The following is a 16,280-nucleotide window of genomic DNA, read 5'->3' as shown; positions in this document are numbered from 1 at the left end:
ATGTCTTGTTGTGTTCTTCAAGCAATCAAGTGTGCTTTCAAATGTTTATTGCATACCAACAAAATAATGTAGTCTTACAAAATATACAAGTCTTAAATAGATTCTGTTCATATTATGCAAGAAGATTTTTGCATAAAGAGTACATTAAGAGCAAGGGAAACAGGATGACAGTAGATACAAAAGCTTAATTTAAGTCAGTTTACTGGTCTATTGCTCTCTGGGTTACTATATGCATAGTTCATCTTCATAATCCAACACTGTGATTTACTCAGAATTATATTAGTTTGCATAAATAGACAAAGGATCCCAAACAGCATTTGCCACATTGAGTTCTTTCCCAAGACTGCACTCATCTTTCAGATGTTCTGCATGAAATACCTTGGCTTTAAAAGAAAATTTAACATTACCTCAATGCAACATGATATGTGCAAAAGAAGCTTCCAATTGCCTCCAAGCTATAAAAAGTGCATATCATATATATTTTTTACAATGATTTAGTACACAATGTCCACATTTTAAGGAGAAACAGGCATGGAAAATTACATGGCTTTTTTTCTAAACTCCAGTGCAGTCACTGTCCATCGCTGACTATATGGCAGGAAGTATTCCCAGATTTCTCATTACATTCATATTCTGATCTGACTCATGAGGACAAAGAGCGAGTTGACGCTTTCCCTGAGCTTGGTGTCTTCTTCAGGTCCCAGTGTCACTCCAGCCAACCGAGCGGATCCGTTTGCTCCCATAATGCATGGCAAGCTGAGGAACACCTCTGCGCCTATACCACTCCAGCCCTAAGAAAGCAAAATGCGGATTTAGAAAAAATAATAAAAAATCAATTCAAATATAGTCACCTGGATGAATAGTGCAATGCCACTTTGTTTGAGAATTTGCATCATTTATACCTTTGCGTATTACTATTTTCTCAGCTTCAGTCCATGCATTGTGAATATCTCAAAATCTATTTAACTAATTTTAAAATTTTGATTCTGAAGGCTGTATGGTTGGTTGTGCGCCTTTTCTACCACCATTGTTCCTACATTTGGATACAGGCACTATGAGTATTTAGGGGCTTACTAATGTCCTTTTTTAGCTTACCCTCCTTGACTGACACAATAACTGACTGCCATACAACTGAGATGTAATGAATTACTAGAGAGCTGCACTGTTTAAATTTGACTACTAAAATTACCTTTTCAGTGAGATTGTAATTCACTGAAGTACACCTGTAGTGTGAGACTTGGTAATAGTGGACCTATTGTTTTAATAACTTAAGAGCTACCTGAGCCAGTGTTGAGATGGAGTGAATCTTCATGTTATCTGTCACGATGGTGTTTGTGATGTCCGCAACAGAAAGACCTACAGACCAGGACCGCTGGCCTCGATTTTTCATGAGATCAAATGCTCTGAATGGGAAAAATAAAAATATGAATAATGATAAGACGTTAATAAAAGCTATGCCTTAATTCCATGTTTGTAGCAAAAGTACCTGTCTAGCAACGGCTTTGTAGAATTAGATCCTGGGGCGATCTCAAGTGCTCCGTTAGAACTCAGTCCAACGTTACTTATTACAGGAACTATCAAAACACACACAAAAAAAACACTGGTAAGCTTAATGGTATGCATGATGTACAGTTGGCTTACCACATGCAAGATCTGCTGGAAGAACTACATAACTTGTCACCCTAATAATGGTGCAGATGAGCAAAAGGGATGAATACAAAAAAGTTAAAATAACTGGATACATTTTCTAACTGTGATTAGGTTTTTTCTCATGTGTGTAAAATGTTTTGGGCCAAATTTTCCAATCTTCTGAGGTTTTTTTTTAACAAGCAAAACTTAGAAGGTAATTATACACAGAAAATCTTACACTATGATTAAACAAATAGATTTTACTTTCTCTGATATTTTGGTCAGAGTTGAGTAAATGAAGAGGAATAATTTTGTTTGCTCTCAAGGAGTCGTGTGAAATTTACAGGTAAATCTCAACAGATTTTCTAATCTAATATAACAAAAACCTGAAAGTCAGGAATCTAGAATATTTTTTGCAAGAGCAAGGAAAACAGATTTAAAACACAAAAATATTCTGTTATAGTCATACTGTCGTCTAAATACTCATAAGGAAGATGGCTGAGTAGATTGTTGTCCAATTCTCCACCCTCCACTAGAAGGGCTACCCACAAAAGATACTGCTAAAGAAACTGATCATTCAAAGAATACTATATTCAAGCATTTTAACAGAAAGCTGTGTGGAAGGAAAAAGTGTGACAAGCAACATGGATTATTGCAACATATAAACCCCGTAGACAATCTATGTAGCTTTGTGAATAGAAAGATGAGAAACATCAGAACCAAATACATCTGAAGTATTATACAAAGTGTAATGAATCCATATATGAACTTCACTTTAAATTTATTTTTTTTATTATTAAAGTAAATTAACATATATTGAGATGCACCTGTACACTCCGACTCAAAGATCTATCAGGGTAAATGTTAAACCAGTTCTTTGTAACAACAGCATTAACATAAACCTTAATGTAACTATCTAACAGATTCTTCAGTTCCTCCCCACTCACCTTTATTGTCTGAGAGCTCTCCTATGACCCAGGCAGGTTTGTGTGTATTCAGATTAATATCCAGAACATGGCTCAGACGCTCAGAGTCCAGGTTACACCCCGCTCCAATCACCCGTGTTGGAGGGAGACCACTTTGCCTCCAAGCAACGTGTGTCATGATGTCCACTGAATTGATAGGAACTGAGGTTATACAACAGCAATAAAAACAATAAAACTTTGAAGAAGTGTCTGTTACAGACCTGGTTGTGAGGCAATAAGCAGGATGGCATTGGGGCTAAGATGTAACCAGATTGGGGATTATTCCTCGGTACAAATCAACATTAGTCTGGACCACCTTTAAATATGACTCGTCGTTGTTCCATGAGTTGGCTGTCACCACTATAACCTTGGATCCCCGCCGAAGATGAAATATCTACGAAATAAAACATTTAACATGGTCAGTACTTAATCCTAAAAACCTTATAGGAACACAACCATATCTTAAAAACTTGTTGTTAAACTAAGCAAACAAGGTGGTGAGTCATCGTGGAAAGACCTTGTCAGCACAACGCCGGGAGTTCTTTCAAATACCAAAAGTATTGTTGGCCAAAAAGGACCGATGAGTCATAACATGACAGAGCAGAAAGTGACGTACCTCTGGAAACCTGCACCTTCGGCAGGTTGAAGATTTCCAGGTCCGTAGCGCCGCCTTTGGAGGAGCTTTCAGCAACGTCGATAAAAACTAGTTTGTCCACATTACACTACACCATGTGAAAAAGAGATAAGCATTAACTCAGTACCATTAACTGATCTGACAAAACCAAAAAATGTTTATCTGTTACACTGTCAAGAACTAAGGTAGCTTACCTTAGATAAAATGCTCATCACACACGCCATGCCCAAATCTCCTCCTCCAACAACTGAAACTTTGATGTTTTGCTCGTCTTGATGCCTGATCCCACCTGAAGTAAGTTCATATAAAATATATATTTTTTAAAGTCTGATTTGTGAAGGTAAAAATTAAGAGTGAATGTAAAGAGCAGCACCATCATTGATCTTCAGATTAGAGACATAAGCCATGAGCTCATGGGGGTCCTTGGTGTCTTCTGTGGTCCTGGAGGATAGCGGAGGGTCTTCCTCAAACTTGGAAATCATCTCATTCAGGAGACCCACGACGGATGACCTGGGCTGTAACAGAGTAAGGCTGATGAGAAAATCACAGCTAGGCTTGTGATAGTTATTGTTATGAGACATGCAGTTTCAAATGTACTGTTACAATAGTTTCAAAAGATCCCAAAAACCCAAGTCTGTAAGATAAGCAGCAGTCTACAGGCTAGCTAATCCAGTAGATAGACTCACTAATTTACCGGTTTCCCATACTTGTGTTGGTTCATAGAACATAGAATACTTGTAAGTTCAGCACCGTGTTTATATTTTTGCTTTGGTCTATTTACTAACATGAGAGTAATCAAATAGTATAGCAGTATTATATCAGTAACAATATATAATTTTAGAAGCAGTAGGAATAAATGCTTTTAAATTTTTCACTGAAAAATAAAAGGTTTGATTCTGCAATAAACAGACATGTGAAATCATGGTATTTTTACTCAAGATTATGAGACAGTAGGCCTGTCACAATAGCAAATTTTGCTGAGCGATTAATTGTCTCAAAAAATTATTGCGATAAACGATAATATTGTCTGAAGACCTTTTTACACTGATTTAATGGAAATGACGTAATAATGCATGTGATTTCCTGCCAAAGATAGATACACTTTATTTTCAAAAGAATATTTAACACTGGAGCTGATAAACAAAATAAACAAAACAACCAAAAACAAAATGGATTCTCAGTCTCCATTAACAAAAAATGTACTTGATAAAAACTAAACAACATAAAGCCAAAGTGGAAATAAATACTGCATTCAACCCAAAGAGTGCAGATTATGAAGTGTGTATACTATGTTGCCCTTCAGTAATAATTAGATTTAAATAGAGAAGACGGGCACATCGACTACCTGATGCAATAGTTCACACTACATGATTTTTTGCTCCTATTTTTCCCCATACAACAATCTTAGACCTTTGGTCTTTCTAAGATTGTGTGGTGTGTTACGGTAGATCCTCGTTGCCGCTCCGATCTAAATCAGGGGTTTTCCCCGACTGGGATCTTAACGCAGCCTGTTGAAAGTGACAGGTAGCCAATCAGAAAGCGAGGATTCTCCTCCGTGTTTTCTGAGGGGAAATTACGTCGGGGAATCCCAAACAGCTGACACGGCGCAACCCGAAGTCCAGCCGACGTGGAAACAACATTAATGTTTATTCAACATGCAAAGAATATAGAAATGACAAGAGGAGGAGTTGGAGCGAAATTGCTACCGCAGTTGATAAACCCGGTAACTTTTCAGCTGTTCTTCGTTAAGGTGACGTAAATAGGTTCTAATGATTTTCATTCAGTCAGGACTTTACGCTGACACTAGCCACATGCATTGCAGGTAGATTGTAGTAAAGCATTGAATTAGTTCACTGGACTTGTAGCCATTATTTTGTGCCCATTGTTGGACACCACACGGCAGGAACGAACCCGATCGAACCGATATACCTAGGATTTCTGTCGGCTCATGTGTGATCTGTCAGGTTTTGAAAATGGGCCGACAATCGGCCGACAGCTCTAAGATCGTGTAGTGTGCGCTGGGCTTTACACTAAGGAAATGAGGAAGGGAGGATCAGTGGAGAGCACCGGAGTTAAGCCTTTTTTCATTCGGTGTCATCAACAGAAAGAGAAAAAGGTCGGGAGAGACGATAATGCCGATAATTGAAATGACGTCGATAGTTTTAATTTATCGTACGATTAATCGATTTATCGTTTATCGCGACAGGCCTATGAGACAGTGAAGATCCTATGCCAAATTAGACACTAGAGTAATTTTAAAATATAGATAGCAAATGCAAAAGCTTACATGATCCCAGTTGTGAAGTACCGGGAGGTGGATCCGTCCCTTCGCGTCGACATGTTTTCCCTCTCTGATCACCATGTTGGAGGTGGGCCTCAAGAGGCATATCGGAGGCGTGAACGGGAACGAGTACAGAAGCCACAGCTCGATGGGGAAGTTGTAGGAGCGGCCTTAAAGAGAGAGGCTGCCATTAGAACATCCTCTGACATAAAACTGCATAGACAGTGTTTGTAAAATTCTTACCATCATACTTTACAGGTATGACGCCAGTTAATTTCAGGAGCTCCATCTGGGTGTTATCAGAGGATGCTGAAAAGCACAATATATCACCTGTTAGCTAACACAGTATTGTGAAAATGTATTTGCCCCCTTAGATCTGCTTCTAGTTACACAACAGAGAATTTTAGGAAGGGTACATCATTCTGACGTGCAAACATGGTGGTAATACTGTGATGATCCTGACCAGTTTCTTGCATCAGGACCTGGTCAACTCGTTAGTTGGTCAATTAGACGCAAATAATTGACCAATTCAGTCCTCTACCATAAAAATCGCCTTGAAGATCGTTCGATCAAAGATTTGTGACCTTGAGTTCAGACACACCAGCAAACCACCACCGAGCTGCTAAAAAGAAACAAAATCATGAACAAAATCATGACTTTACATATTACTCGTCGTTGTTCCATGAGTTGGCTGTCACCACTATAACCTTGGACCCCGCCGAGTCACATTGAGATGCAGTAGGACAAAAACCTTCCAATAAGGCTGAATTAAAACCCCTTCTGAAAGAAGAGGTTGCTATAATTCTTCCACAGTGAGGTAAAAGACTCACTGTGAGTATTAGAAAACAGTAGATGGAAGTTAGTTGGCGTAACTGATTAGGTTTGGGGGTCAATCACTTTTTCACATAGGCCATGGTTGGATTTGATAGCTTGTTTTCCCTTATTAAATGAAATTGTCGTTTGCTGTTCGTATTTACTCAGGTAACCTTCCTGATACTAAAATGTGATTAATGAGTAGAAATATGTCAGGGAGCAAATACATTTTCACCAGAATGTATTTTGTCAAAGGAATGTAAAGGTAGCACAAAAACTTACTGTACATGCCAGTATATGGTTTCATGTCTGGGAAGATGCGATGAATTTTTTGAAGTTCGTCAACTGTGACATCTCCAAATTTGTACTAGTAGAGGGGAAAAGAAATGATTAGTAAAAGAATGCATAAGATTTATAAATGATAAGTTTTTTTTTATTTTAAGTTTTTCAACATAGTCAAGTTTTTTTTTTGTGCTCAGTGTTCACTCAATTTTCTGTTATGACTTACACAATAAAAGTCTGGATTCTCTTTAAGAATGATCCTCAGTTTCTGATCCTTAGTCTTACTGAGGTCTAAAATCATCCAAACTCAATATTCTTAACTCAGGGTTAGGAGACATTATTGCCCATTATTAGATACATGACTCGACCTTTCATCGTTCAAAAGTCATTCAGCAGTAAGGATGTACAAGTAATTCTAAATAAATCATGACGTGGTGTAATATGTCCTGTTCTGTTGCACATCTGATGCGACATCAGTTTGATTTTAACAGCTGACAAAAAAAGTAAGTGTTTTTTGAAATATAGTTATTTCAAATCAACACAATGTCATAATAATAATGGGCTAATAATTTAGAGCGAGAAAGGCAACGAAGTACATTCAGCTTAAAAAAAATCTATTATATATTAAAGATTAAGATGCACCACAAGACATTTAAATATCTGGATGGAGATACAGACATGAGCAGGATTGTTATGGAGAAAAAATATTTTTCTAACCTTTATTTGTAAGGAAATATTAATTAAAAAGAATTGACAAATTTAACTTTCATCTTTTAAAACCTATTATTTTTGGGAGCAGCCATATTCGATGCCCCCACATTGATTTGCACTCGTGTGGTATTTTATTTAACTTTAGATTACACTCTTTTTAAAAACCCTTTTTTTAAACTTATGAATAATTATTCTTGTATATTGTCCTGTGTTACTTTTACTAGATGCTGTTTTTAATTTTTTATTTCTCCACTTGATTATTTTTTAAATCTTTTATAGCACTTTCCAACTTGTGTTAAAACTTTTTTTGTTTAGGTATTATTAAAATTCTGATAATTAACACATCTGTACAATTAACTCAAAAGAGTAAACACTATTAAAACTTCTGCAATAAATTTCAGTCATTTTACAAATGAGCAGGGTTTTTTTTTTTTTTTTTTACTGAAACTGTCAGTTTCTTGAAAAAATTGTCCAATTAAATATTTATAATTTTTTACACAAATTCTAAATATTTTACTGTCATATTTTACATTTCTTTTTGCTCATTGTCATAGTAAAGGTAAGAAGGAAAAACAGCGTAAACTTTATTTGAATAGTTTTCTGTACATGTAAATACATTTAAGTTGTTCAATTCAACAGCTTAATATTCTGCAAATCCATCCAAACAGAATAATGGCACTCTCACTTTGTAATCTTATTTAAGTTCCTTTCGTGAATTTAAGTAACTAAAGCTGGTTCTTCCAGTTTTCCCAGGCTGGCAGAAGCTAATAGAAACTAGCCTACAAAGCTAGCCGGCTTTTACAAAGGAAAGTTTAGACTGAACACATTTCCAAGTTGTCATTTGTTCAAACTAACCTTTGTAAGGATGCGCTGTATTTTCTCTGACTTGAGGTCCATCTACTTCACCCGGAAATTAGCCAAAAGAAATATGAATATACCAGTTATCCTTTAGGTTTGATGCTCCTACCAGTTGTATAATTCCAGCTCTATTGATAAACTTCCGCAAACTTGGAGGATCAGCCAAAGGCGTAGCTAGGTGACACTGATGTCACTACCGACTCAAGCCCCTCCCTCTTTGAAAAATCCCCTACACCAAAGATATGGCAAGGCATTGTCACATATAACCAGGTGTCAAAATAAGCAGCCATAGTAATAACATCCCTACTATAAAATAACGAGTAGAAACACCAATCCTAATAGCTAAAATCAGGATTTTAATTAATGACATTTAGGCAAAAATTAAAACCCTAAAAGGAAATGCCTATATTTTCATATTTTATGGTAAAATTGGATATTTGTCATTTAACAATGGCTAAATTATTTGTCAAATAGACAATTTCATACAGAACTATACTGGCCAACATTCCACACTATAAACATTATTCAAGCTCAAGACTGTTCACATCATTTTGTGTTTTTTCATCTAGTATCCTTTCAGCTTCAGATAGTGCTAAGCCATTTTTCTCAAGGGAGTGCTTTATACTTTGATCATAAAACATGTTATGAAAGTTTTTCTTCATATTTTAGGCATTTACAATTAGGACTAAAAATTAAGTTAAAATACGAGTGTTTCTTGATAAGAATGCCTCTTCGCCTATCTGTAATGTTTACTGGATCCAATCAAGAAAGCAGCACATGATGATATCTAATATTTCAAAGTAGTTTGTCCTTGGAGAAGTGTCATCGGATTATACAAGATGCTGATTGTGGGTAGAACTGATAATATTCTAGGGAGATGAAAAAATGATTTGAAAGAATTTGGTCAGCACTAAAATTGCATCCACTACACAACAAGTACTACCTTAAAAAGCAGTATGAAAATAGTCAAATATTTTGCTCATTTTAAGACAGACAAAACCACTAGTTTTAATCAATCAAAAAGAAAAATGGAACCAAATTTCTGCATATATAAATTTACCAAATAGTCTTAATCTGAGAAAAATTGACGTCATACACTACTGATAAATAAAAGCATTTATGCAATTATTACTGTCAAAATATTTTACACAACATATGAATTGGTAATGTTTTCTGCACAATAACTAACAATATGTTCTAATAAGTGATTGAAAAAAGTAACAGAAAATATGTTGAAAACTGTCACGGTTATTGGTAACATGAGAAAAACAGATTCATGTTTGTTAAAAGTTCAATTCTGTCCAGATTGCAAATCCAGAACTTTGTAGAGGAAATAAATATGGACTTGAGAATTTCTCATTATTTTCTAAATGCTTTCAATGGGTTTTGCATATCGTCTTTTGATAGATAATCTTTCACAACATCATGGTCAAATGTGGGCTCGATGCTTTAGGATCGCCAAGCCACTGTGCCAAAGTTCAGAGGACAAAGGATTCTTTTATTTATCAAAACAGGAATGGAGCTTCAGTTGATTTTTTTCCTCTTGGTCTTTTTTCTTCTCAGCTCTTCTTCCTCTCGCTTCTCTTCCTCCAGGTCCTCTTGCACAGCCATTCTCAGACTAAAGTAAGACAAAGGCAAGAGTATGGAAATGTATGTTACCGCTTACAAATACTTTTAATGAGGAGACAAAAATTGCCAAAATGTCTATTTTGATACCTCCTGGCTTCTTCTTTCTGCAGGTCTTTCCAGCTGCTCTCCATAAATTTAAGAGCATAGTCACTTTCATCTTTGTATCTGGGAGAAGAAAAAGACAAAGTAGTAGTAAATTGATATTTTGACAAATCAATTGCTTTAACATAAAAGAAAAATCTATACTGAATATGTATTTGTAGATGGAAAACTGTGTAAATAAAAAAATCAATTAACTAAAAAAAAAAAAAAGATGTTTCAGGATTTTATTTTCTTTTCAGGCAGATCTTCCATATCTGCTCAATATTTTAATGAGCCATTTTTCTGCCAGTCCATGGAAAGGTGCGTATCAGAGTGAGTGAGTGAGTGAGCCACTACCAGCTTTTCTAGGCAACTACTTTTTAATTAGTCCAATGAAATATTGACATTTTCAGATCAACCACAGGTCATATTTATCAAAACTAAGAATTCAAGATGTGAAATATTGTGTTTAATGAATCTGTGAGATTCACTGAAATGCCTGAAGTACTGTCATTAACTTTTCAATTATAATCAAATTAATTGCGATGCCCCTCGAGTCAGAAATAAACAATAATCATATCTTTCTGGACACTCATATCACAATACTACCTTGTGCAAAACCAGTGCACAAGGTAGAATAACAACCTCCAAGTGTGGTGGCCAGGTGTAACAGCAAGTTATTTGTATTATTACTGTATCTGGACTTTTTTCAGAGATCTAAATCTTTACTCTATGTGTGTGAATACCAAGTGCAAACCCATTTGTCACAATACCCCATTAACACCAGACACCATGAAGAGAACACTCACCTGTTTCGGTCATAGCCAAAGATCTCCTTAATGTGCCTGGAGATTTCAGTCTTGTTCTTCACCTCCATCATCAATGAAGTCGTCCATTTCAGGGTCATACTCTTCCTCCTCATCCTCATACTTCCTCTTGTATGCAATTGTGATGGGTGGTAACATGGTTCCTGGAAAGAAAGTACTAAAATTGTTGGCAACAGATCTTGTTCTTAGAGACTTGAGATGTGATTTGATTATTTTGATGGTCAAAAGAAAAGATTAAACTCTATTCAAAGACTGCTGACATTGAAACATTTTAAACATCATTGTGGATGTGTTAATAACAAACTTATCACAGTCTGGCTTAAATTTGAAGATCATTTAGAAAACAGTGAATTTAATAAAATAAGAAATTGGTAAGTTCGTATTTATGGACTGCTGAAAGCAAATGTCCCTTAGCAAGAACCAAACCGAACTTTAACCAGCTTCAGGTAATACATTTACCAGTGATGATTTTGCCTTTTCATTAAAGCTTTTAAAAATTGAATAAACCATTTACAAATCTTCACTAATAACATCATGCATTTCCAGGTTCTCACCTGGTGGTCTGTTCATCATAGGTCTGGGTGGAATTCCGGGTCTGATTCCCGGCATCATCCCAGGTCTGATTCCCGGCATCATCCCAGGTCTGATACCCGGCATCATCCCAGGTCTCATCCCTGTCATCATCCCAGGTCTCTGTTGCATGCCTGGCCGAGGGGAAACCCCTGGCCTAGGTCCACCCACATTCTTGGATGAGATGGTCTCTGACACAACAGTGCACTTAGGTCTGCCCGGCCCTGACCCAAGGTTACTGTTTGGCCGCCCTGGTACCTGTCCTCCATTACCAGGTCTAAGAGGTCCTGGAGGTCGGGATCCACCTCTTTCAGGACCGCTGCCACCTGGCCTAATCTGTGGCCCACCACCAGGTTTATTTTGGGGTATGCCCATAGGCCTCCCCTGACACTGCTTCCCTGCCTTAGAAGGACCACCCAAAGACGGCCTCAGTGAATTACCATTTGATCTCACCAGAGGATTATTTCCAGAGCTTTGTGGGTCTCCTCTGTTAGATTTCATCTCTCCAGCTATAGATCCCTGCTTTAATGAACTGCCTTGAATGGGTCTCGTCTGCTGTGAGGTTGCATGTTGAGACCTCTGGCCAGCTCCAACTCCAGTAGAATGCTTGTTCCCTTGAATACCTGAAGCTCCTTTTTGATGCAATGACAAACTGTCTTTTCTTGAGCTAAGGTCACTTGAGGTGCTGGGTTTTTGGGTAAGCGCCATCCTGGAGTTTACATGTTTGGCTGAGGCCTGAGATGAGGGAGCTTTTGAAGGGTTTTTACTAAGTGTAGCAACTGGTGAAGCAGAAATGCCCATCTTGGGTTTGGAAAAGGAGAGGCCTTTGTCACTTGTTCCAGCTGATTGAACCTTATTCCCTGATCTACTGGGCAGACTTGGCTTTTCTGTAGAGTTCCTTTGCAGTTTATTGTGTTTTTGTTCTTTTTCTGTAGTGTTTTTTCTAACTGAACTAGAAGTGGACAAAGACCGTCCCTCTCTTCCACCATCTACCTTTGAGTCCCTGCTTTTGTCAGGTCTCTTAGCCTTGCGCTCCATCTCCAGTTCACGTATCTCTTCGGCTGTGCGGAGCCTTTCTTCCTTTTTCACCTTAGGTTTTAGCTCAACTGGCTCAAATTGCTTCTTTTCTGCCAGTCTGAGTAAATCAGCAAAGTTCATGGCAGCAGGAGAAGGTTTGGGTGGGCCAGACATTTTTTTAGAAACAGATTTACTGGGCCCACTGACACCCATAGTCTTCTGTGGCCTCATCATCTCTGGCTCTGGCTCTCCCTCTGAATCTGTCTGCTCATACTCATAATTATCTTCATCGTCTAATGGATCGATTGCATTATTCCTAAATCTTTCAGAGTCATTTGGATCATCTTCCTGCTTATCTCCTTTTGAGCCCCTCTTTTTCGGCATCTCTACCACTGGAATGCCGTTGTAGCCTTTGAAATTGTCCTTGGTTCTGGATGCCATGGCTCGTGCTTTACGATCCGACTTCAACTCAACCCTCTTTGCCAATAGCTGCTCTTTTTGTTTCTTACTTTCCATTTCTGAAAAGAAAAAGAAAAGAGATTACCTGTATCTGTACAGATTTCAGTCAAAATTGTACCAATAGGGCTTGTCCTGACTGAGACAAATATCCAATTTTAGAGGTCTGATCTTTTCTTCTGAAAGACTATGAGTTAGAAATGAGATAAGAAATCTGTTCCAAGTTCTTTGATAGCGATGGTATCCTTGAAATCCAACAGAAAATAGGAAAATTAAAAGTTTACCTTCAAATGCATCATGCATATTGGCTAAACTTTATCAGATCTTTATCAAAGTCAAAACTACATCAACACATGTACTAAATAGCAAAATTGTGAAAGTTTGGAATCTGACCTGCAGATCAGAGGCAAAACTAGAGAAAACTGGCACAAGTCAATCTCCAGTAGACAGAGCTGTGCACCTCTAATTTGAGTATTACTGTGTAAACTGACTTAATGTCATAGATACCTTTCTGTTTTGTGTCACTCTGTCGCTTTTTTAGAAGCGCTTGCACAGCAGCAGGGTTTACACCTTTAGACCTTGGATCCTTTTTGGGTGGTCCCGTCTGAAGACTGTATCTCTTCTGCACAAAGAAAGACGAGGATGAGACATAAGATCAACTGCTGAACGTAAAACTTCATTGAACTGTTAAAAGTAAATATGCTATTTTTAAATAAACTAATTTCAAAGTTCTAGATGTGTGTTTAAAACCATAAAACTAAAGATATATATATATATATATACATATATATATATAGTACAGACCAAAAGTTTGGACACACCTTCTAATTCAATGGGTTTTCTTTATTTTTATGACTATATATATATATACATATATATATATATATATAAAACCAAATGGAATAACGTATTTGAGGCAGAAGCTTACTATATTGTAAGTTTAGCAACCAGCTGTACTATAGGACCTTCACTGACACTTACAGATGGAACACACTGAATTGTAACAATGCTTCCCACTTACGAACATATTTACAAGTAATCATCTTTAACTTACTTGTACACTGCTGAGACCCTGGTTTTGCGAAGCGATGTCCAATATATTATCAAAGTCCATCATTTTGGCAGTAGATGATGACATACGTCTGCCTGAAGGGAATCAAGCAACCCACAGCCACCAGAATCGTGGTTCACGTTTAGGATTTAAGACAGTCACACTATCAAACCACGTTTATCTTGACAGCTACACAAAGAGGACCGTACGTTGTTGAACCAACGCTACGGGGACCCAAACCCTTATCTTAACGGAGCAGACTACATTTACTTTATCACTTTTTAAGATAGAATACGCTAGCGCAGTTAGCTAACCGTGTCTCCACAGCTGTTAACGTCAGCTAACTGAGATTCCAGGAGGACCAACTTCCTCTTTGTACGAACGAAAACAACACAACATCCATCAACATACGCGTCTGACCAAATTACACTAAAATCACATAGCTGAAAAAAATCTATAATTTTTAATTCGGAGACGATTTAAAGCCAAGCAGTGACTAAGAACGACAAAATTAAACGGCTAAACCGGATAGGTGCAGAAGTGACATAGTTCACACTACATACTTCCGCTTTTGCTTATGAGCAGAGAGTGTGTGTGGAATCATATCGTCTCGATGTAAATCAATGGACGGAGGCAGGGGGGATCTATCTTGACTGTAAGTGCGCACATGTACCATAATCGACCGTTCTTGGATGAATAATAGGTACAAAACGAGGATTTCTTTAAATTAATTGAAAAGCTGTGGAATTTATTTTAATTTAGTTTGTTGATAGTATATATAATATAGTAATATCGGTAGTGCTTTTGCGTACGGCTTCAAAGTGAATCCAATCCATTTGAAGTGCTCCCTCCGTATTTTACGTTTGACAAAACTTCTCCTATTCGCCATACGCAATATCCTTCCGAAAACATTTTTTTACAGTAAAGAACCACTTGATGTCGCCACTTCTTGGACAGTCTCTAAAGCTCTGGAAATTTCATTGCACAGATAAAGCTTTTACTTCGTCTACTAGGTGTAACTTGTGTAGCCTTATGAAAGAACAAAAAAGTAATTACTCTCCACTAATCTCTACATTTATATAGCAATTATAAAAGTCACTCCTATTCCAAAACGCAGCAGAATGTAGTTTTTCCTAAACGATATCCAAGAGGTAGTTCTGGAGTGTAGAAAATCGATTTTTAAGGCAGCAGTTTATATTCTTTTTTCTCCTCCACATTACCCATTTGTTTTTGATGTTTTAACATTTTAAAATAAATATTGTCTTTAAATTATGGAATATTACAAGTCTTATAACATTACAAACAAGAAACACTTAAAATTGTGTTGTATTTTTCTGTCAAAATACTGATAAAGTAGATTGAAGCTTGTGGTTGTAGTATGACAAGAGGTTAGGAGAATTAATAGTTTTCTAGGGCAATGTATTTTGCAAAATATTTTTTGTTAGATGTAATTTGGAATATGTTTTTAATTGTTTTAAGCTTTATAATAAATAATTTACAAATAATATTATATTACAGGGCATACAAAATTGCAAATAAAAAATACTTGAAATAATCAGCATTAGTCATGTACTAATGCTTATGTGGGGTATTTAGTCCCCACATTCAAGGGGGCTAAATACAAATAAATTTCACATGTCCATTCAATTTTTATTTGTAAAAATAAATAAAAACAAGTTTATTTTTCACTATGTGCTACACCATTTTGAGTTAGTGCATGACAGAAAATCCCATTAGAATAGATGGACATTTGTAATTGTAAAGTGGCAAATAAAATATTCAAAGAGTATGAATACTTTCACAAACTGCTTTGTTTTGGAAAAGCTTTACTGTTATGTAGCCAACAGCACATTGCCTATTATTTAGGCAATACACTCTATTTGTGTATTTGGACTGAAGTTTGTGATTGTAAATCAACAAAAAGAAAAGTTCACAGAACATCAATACTCTTGCGAGGCAAGCTACAATGGAATATATGTAACGGTATTTATATATCAGTTTAAAGTTTTAAGTAGTTTACATTTCTACCTCTTTATTACACAAAATGACATTAAAGAACATTAAAATGTGTGGCCTTTTATTTATTTATTCACTTGTAATGTGACAAAATGTGAAGAAAAAAGAAAGGTCAGATTATTTTTATTTGTCTTTTGTTTCTGAAGGTTTCTGAAGCTTTTCCCGAGCAGTAATGTGTATCTGACTTCAGGGGGCAGAGTTTGCCATAAAACCTATTTTCTGATGGAAAAGATGCAATTTTTCCTCTACTCCGCAGTGTAGGTTTTAACTTCCAAATACCTTTTGCCTCTTTAATCTCCTTATATGGCCTAACTTTATGAAATTGTTTCCATTTCTATGTCAATGGATGCCAAGCCCACGGGCTGTCTGTCAAAAATAAGTAATAAATAAATCAAAGATTAAGGGAATGGATAAATAAATAAATAAATAAATAAATAAATAATAAGCCGATTTGTGGGTC

At 36.6% G+C, this 16,280-nt stretch overlaps 2 protein-coding genes across 2 annotated transcripts; both read right to left on the bottom strand.

The window, feature by feature from the left end:
• Window positions 1-30: 30 nt before the first annotated feature.
• uevld (UEV and lactate/malate dehyrogenase domains) lies at window positions 31-8,844 on the bottom strand. Its single transcript, XM_032585268.1, is given in 14 exon segments — window positions 31-791; window positions 1,280-1,403; window positions 1,487-1,574; window positions 2,577-2,741; window positions 2,816-2,858; window positions 2,860-2,970; window positions 2,972-2,988; window positions 3,211-3,316; window positions 3,423-3,517; window positions 3,602-3,743; window positions 5,516-5,679; window positions 5,753-5,818; window positions 6,605-6,689; window positions 8,171-8,844. Coding segments are annotated over 14 exon segments (1,413 nt in total). The 5' UTR covers window positions 8,213-8,844; the 3' UTR covers window positions 31-626.
• A 430-nt stretch (window positions 8,845-9,274) lies between these two features.
• spty2d1 (SPT2 chromatin protein domain containing 1) lies at window positions 9,275-14,352 on the bottom strand. Its single transcript, XM_032585256.1, has 6 exons — window positions 13,808-14,352; window positions 13,261-13,375; window positions 11,265-12,815; window positions 10,693-10,853; window positions 9,890-9,967; window positions 9,275-9,791 (listed from the first exon to the last, which is right to left on the bottom strand). The coding sequence occupies exons 1-4, from the start codon at window positions 13,889-13,891 to the stop codon at window positions 10,738-10,740; spliced, it is 1,866 nt and encodes a 621-aa protein (XP_032441147.1). The 5' UTR covers window positions 13,892-14,352; the 3' UTR covers window positions 9,275-9,791; window positions 9,890-9,967; window positions 10,693-10,737.
• Between the last annotated feature and the right edge of the window lie 1,928 nt (window positions 14,353-16,280).

Source organism: Xiphophorus hellerii, chromosome 2 (assembly GCF_003331165.1).
Source record: "Xiphophorus hellerii strain 12219 chromosome 2, Xiphophorus_hellerii-4.1, whole genome shotgun sequence".
NCBI lineage: Eukaryota > Metazoa > Chordata > Actinopteri > Cyprinodontiformes > Poeciliidae > Xiphophorus > Xiphophorus hellerii.
Note: the sequence above shows the minus strand (reverse complement) of the source record. Positions and strands in the feature narration are given on the sequence as shown.

Bases quoted from the DNA above. Each gene is read 5' to 3' on its own strand.
- spty2d1 (XM_032585256.1), bottom strand. From the start codon at position 13,891: ATGTCATCATCTACTGCCAAAATGATGGACTTTGATAATATATTGGAC. The intron at 13,376-13,807 runs GTAAGTTAAAGA...TTCTTTGTGCAG, and splicing joins AGGGTCTCAGCAGTGTACAA to AAGAGATACAGTCTTCAGAC. The intron at 10,854-11,264 runs GTGAGAACCTGG...CTTTCTTTCCAG, and splicing joins TATGATGAACAGACCACCAG to GAACCATGTTACCACCCATC.